Genomic DNA, 5,499 nt, shown 5'->3' on the forward strand with positions numbered 1-5,499 from the left:
AAACTTCTTACGTTTGCTCTTTTCCTTAGATGCTGGCTAATGGAATTTGAGCATCTGGCCTTGACAATACTTAGAAAGAAAAGAAGGGGAATATATTCCAATTTTCCCACAGCTGCAAAAAAAGCAGACATCATGTTGTGTCATAAAGTTATTCTCACAGTGGTGAATTGAGAGTGTTCACAAAATATCAATATGAATCCCTTTTCCAATGTTAAGACTTTTAGTTCAAAGAGTAATTGTCCTGTTTTCTGTTCAACAAAGCAGTCATTTAAGACATCTGGATTTTAGTGTTGCTACATACTTAAAATGTAGTCCTTAATCTCCAAAAGACTGCAATTTGATTGGCTGCCATCATAATTTGTATAATTTTTATACAAAAACTTATCTGTTTATTTAAATCTTATTACCGTGTTAAACTAGAAGAGGAGCTTTGGCACTTTCTTCTCCCTCCATGCATGAAGACTAATAAAATCCATGACTCCTCTGAATTCTTTATTTAAACAAAAGGTTTGAAAGTCTACTTCTCATTTAAATCAATGTAGGCTAATGGGATAGATGAGGATAGTCACAGGGGATAGAGGAACAAATTCAGTAAGTGTCCCTTGATGACAGATCAAGAGACTATAGTAAGAAACGAAAGGAATAAAATGCCAGGGAGACATGAGTTCCAGTCCTTGCTTACTACTGTGAAAGGAAAATAAATCTTGGGGCCTCAAAATCACTAAGCTAAAGAAAAAAAGTCAAGCTGGGAACTGCTTGGGGCAAAAGTGCCTCCCATTCTTTTTTTTTTGAGACAGGGTCTCACTCTCCCACCCAGGCTGGAGTGCAGTGGCCTGATTTCAGCTCATCACAATCCCAGCCTCCCAGGCTCAAGCAATTCTCTTGCCTCAGCCTCCCGAGCAGCTGGGACTACAGGTGTGCACCACTACTGTCTGGCTAATTTTTGTATTTTTGGTAGAGATGGGGTTTCACCATGTTGGCCAGGCTGGTCTCTAACGCCTGACCTCAAAGGATCCACCTGCCTCGGCCTCCCAAAGTGCAGGGACTACAGGCGTGAGCCACCACGCCCTGCCGCCTCCCATTCTATTCAAAGTCATCCCTCTGCTTACTGAGATACATACATATCTGATTGCCTACTTGGGAGAGACCAATCAGAAACTCAAAAGAATGCAACCATTTGTCTCTTATCTACCTATGACCTGGAAGCTTCCTCCCTACTTTCAGCTGTCTCGCTTTTGTTTCAAGTTGTCCCACCTTTCCAGACCAAAACCAATGTTCATCTTACATATATTGATGTGTCATATCTCCCTAAAATGTATAAAACCAAGCTGTGCTCAGACCACCTTGGGCACATGTCATCAGGACCTCGTGAGGCTGTGTCACAGGCGCACGTCCTTAACCTTGGTGAAATAAACTTACTAAATTGACTAAGCCCTGTCTCAGATTTTTGGTGTTTACACTACTAACTTGGGAAAGGACTTATCTTTCTCTAGGATGTCTTAATTTCTTCAACTATAAATGTAATGAATAAAAATAGCTTCCTTTCTGATCTACTTTATTCTCTATCCACTGGATATGAGTACACAGGTAGTTCCAGCTCTGGGTACAAGAAGTCTTTGTTTTTGCTTTGAATCGCATTGATTTTTCTTTTACACCACGTGTTTTATAGAGACAAGCACAGCTGAACAAGATTTTAACCCGAAGCTCTTTGGGGCTGTTTCGCTGTGGGTGCAAAGGTGGAGTGGGGCTGTCAGATAATTACCAGTGTTTTCCATAGAGCCAATGGCCTCCCCAGGTCAGCAGGCAGAGCCCAGCTGTAGTTTTCTTCCAATGGTTTCGAAGCGTTTTAAAGAACACCGTCATCTTCTAGAGATTTGCTAGGTTAGTAGAGGCAGAAAAAGAAAAAAAAAAAATTTATCCATGATCTTCATGTAATGTCCCTATTCCTCTATCTTCCATTCTTTTATCCTCTCCCACTCTTTTTCCCACTCATTCCTCTTCCTCCTTACCATTTCTCCTCTGGCCTTAGCTCATCTTCTCCCTTCTATTCCCATCATCTTCATCTTCTCACCCACCCACACATCCACCTTTCTTTCTTCCTTCACGTATTTCCACCTAACCTATACTTCTTCCCTCTCTGATCACTTTTTCCTCATGGTAATAGAAGGAAGAGGGATGGGGCAGAAAGACAGGAAGGGAATTCCAGGCTTCCTCTGGTTTTTCTGACTCCTTACAGCCTCACTGTACCACTGTTTAAGAGTATACATTTGTCTATCCATCATAAGTGTCCCAAAAACACAATAATAATACGAAGGGCGAGTTCAAAATAGAAGAAAATACCAGGTCCTCAACAGGAAAAGAAACAGAAAACATGTATAGAAAATTCAATGAAGAGGCAATGCACATGGCTATCTAAAAATGTTCAACTTCCTGAATAATCAAAGACATGCAAATTACAGAGATCATTATTGACCAAAATAATTTTTTAAATGATCGTATTCACTGATGACATAATAAAATGATAGACACTCATACACTCCTTTAAAGAAGGCAAATTAGGAAGACTTTACTAAAAAACAGAGTGACACAACAGAATATCTTTATTCTTCATGACACTTATTATTTGATGATGCTTATATTCACTTGCTCGTTTATTAGCCTAATCCTACTGGAATGTAAACTCCATGAGAGTAAGGACATTATTCTGGTCACTGCTGTATCCCGTGCCTAAAGTAAGATCCAGCATACAATAGCTGTTTAAGAAATATTTGTTCAATGAATAAGTTAAATAGCAATTAAATATTTTTTTACCCCAAATTTGTACTGATGTGGAAAAAACCCAAAACATAATGTTAAGTAAAATTAGCAGGATAAAAAGCCATATATAATTGGCATTATCCCAATTATGTTCAAACATGAGTATAAATTAAAAAAAAAAAAAACAATAGAATTAAACAAAAACAAATTTTTTTTTTAGACAGGGTCTCACTCTGTCATCCAGGATGGAGTCCAGTGGCACAATCGTAGCTCACTATAACTTCTGGGCCCAAAAAAATCTTCTGCCTCAGCCTCCCGAGTAGCTGGAACCACAGGCACGTACCACTACACTTGGCTAATTTTTTGTTAGAGACAAGGTCTCACTATGTTGCCCAGGCTGGTCTCAAACTCCTGGCCTCAAGCAATCATCCCACCTTGGCCATCTAAATTGCTGGGATTATAGACGTAAGCCACTGCACCTGGCTCAAAAACAAAATTTTAAAGTAGATCCCTCTAGGTTGTGGAATGGTGGGTGATGTTTATTTTATTTTTAAAATTGCAATGTACTTTCTAAGTTTTTGAAAATGAACTTAATTATTTTCTAAACAAAAATTTAAGAAAAAAATTTTTATGACTATCTGTTAGTGAGGTATATAGACCAAGAAAAAGAAACTGTTTCCACTTAAAAGTCCAGTTCTTTTATGACTCCCTTTAAATTCCATTGGTTAAAATTCCTCTCAAGGGAAGAAATATCCTTATCGAAAGCAGCAGTGAAGCCAGTGCCAGGGAGACCATCTTCCTGTGAATCCCATACACCATCAGGCTGACACATGATTCCAAACCCCCAACTAATTATTGAACTCCTCTCCATCTGACCCTAAATCACTCCTTCATTCAAGAGCCCTTTAATGAACACCTATGTGGTAGGCTCTGTGCTGAGTGTGAGGGCAGAGAAGAACTGGTCTCATTCGTTCTCAAGTAATCACAACTGTCAAACCCACAATGCTAACACAATTATACAATTATGATTGCAGTACAGTGAGATAAATGAGTCAGCACAAGGCTTTCTGAGAGTCTGCAAGAATGAACCTAACCTGGTCTAGGGCTGAGGGGGTGACGCACAGTCAATGAAGTCTTCCCTGAGCCCTGAAGAATGAGGAGGAGTCACTAAAGTAACGAAGGAGCTTTGTGGATGCTATTGTCTGAATGCTGTGTTCCCCAAAAATGCTGATATGGAAGCCCTATCCCCAGTGAGATAGTATTAGGAGATAGAGCCTTCGGGAGATAATTGGGTCATGAGAGTGGCTCCCATGAAAGGGATTAGTGTCCTTATAAGACTAGACTCTACAGAGATGGTGTCTCTGCATTGTGAGGATACAGCAAGAGATATCTACAAACCAAGGAAGAGGGCTATCACCAAGCACTCAACCATGCTGGCACCCTGACTTTGGACTTCCAGCCTCCAGAACTGTGAGACTTAAATTTCTGTTGTTTAAGCCACCCAGTTTTTGGTTATTTTTTTTTTTTTTACAGTAGCCCAAACTGAGAGTGTACAAAGGCATAAAAGACAGTAAAGTGTGTTGAGAGAAACATACGTAGGTAGTGAGGGGAGAACCAGGTTCATGGCTGAGACCCCTACAACAAGAGAAAGATTAACAAGAGAAAAACATACATATTTATTTAAGGTAAGTTTTAGGTGACACAGGAACCTTCCTAAGAAAATGAATACCCAGAAACAGGTAAATTCATGTATTTTTATGCTAGGTTTGATGCAGAGTGGACGGCCATGGAGAAGTATGACTGGAAAAAGGGGGTATGATCTAACAGTAATACGCTAGGGAGAACTTAGCAAGGCCTGTTTGTTCAGATTCTTCTCTGTGTACCTGTGTCTTCAAAGATAAGGGCATTCCTTTCCTCAATCCTATACTCATAGAATGAGCACCTCTCACAGGAGGGTCTTATACAGAAGAAGATCAAAGAATTATTTCATGGCCTGCTTCAGGGGAGAAGAGTGGAAAGCCACAAAGTGACTTTCCTGCTTCAGTTGTTTCCTCTAATGCCAACGAGTCATATTTTGGGGCAGTGTGTCCTGTACCCCATCAAAAGCAGAGTAAAAATTGGAGTGTCTAGAACAGGGGTTCTCAACCTTTAGTGCAGAACTTGTTAAAAGCACAGAATCCTGGAAACTGCCCCCTCCCCAAAGAGTCTCATTTGTTTTGGAATTCAGCTGTCATCTTCACTTTTAACAAGTACTCCCATGTTGGTTGTAATGGAGGTCACCACTACACCAGACTTTGAGAAACAGTGGTTTAGAGATAAAGGATTGAGGCCCGGGGGGATTAGAAAAGACCTTGAACCCACACTAAGGACTTTGGCTATTATTTTGAAGACAATGAAAAACCTTTAATGAGCTTTAAGCAGGTGGGTGATATAATCATATTTGAACTGTTAAAAGACCACTTTGTAGCAGAATGAAAAATGAACTGGAAGAAGCTAAAATTAAAGCTAAAGAGAACCATTAGGAAGTTATTGCCATAATCTCTAGGTACCTAAAAGAACAAACCAAGATAAAGGATGGATTTGGAAAGCTTTAGAAAGTAGAAATTGGCAGCACTTGGTGGTTCATTGACTGTAGGAAGTGAGAGAGGAGGAACCAAGCCAGGTTTTTGTGCTTGGGTGACTGATTGAATAGCGATTTCAATCATTTAGATTTGAGTGGTAGGTTTGTGGAGAAGAGTAGTG

At 39.9% G+C, this 5,499-nt stretch overlaps 1 protein-coding gene across 2 annotated transcripts in view; it reads right to left on the reverse strand.

Annotated features, from left to right (window-relative positions):
- AGK (acylglycerol kinase) overlaps positions 1-5,499 on the reverse strand; it is a 140,943-nt gene that overhangs the window by 121,963 nt on the left and 13,481 nt on the right. The window contains exon 2 of one of the 2 annotated variants that reach the window (XM_011995439.1): positions 1,763-1,877. In XM_011995439.1, the coding sequence (XP_011850829.1) occupies positions 1,763-1,863 (101 nt within the window). In that variant the 5' untranslated portion in view covers positions 1,864-1,877. Of the gene's footprint in view, positions 1-1,762; positions 1,892-5,499 lie in introns of those variants that run through there. The other variant, XM_011995438.1, reaches the window with a different exon arrangement.

Source organism: Mandrillus leucophaeus, unplaced genomic scaffold, assembly GCF_000951045.1.
Source record: "Mandrillus leucophaeus isolate KB7577 unplaced genomic scaffold, Mleu.le_1.0 Scaffold49, whole genome shotgun sequence".
Taxonomy (NCBI): Eukaryota; Metazoa; Chordata; class Mammalia; order Primates; family Cercopithecidae; genus Mandrillus; species Mandrillus leucophaeus.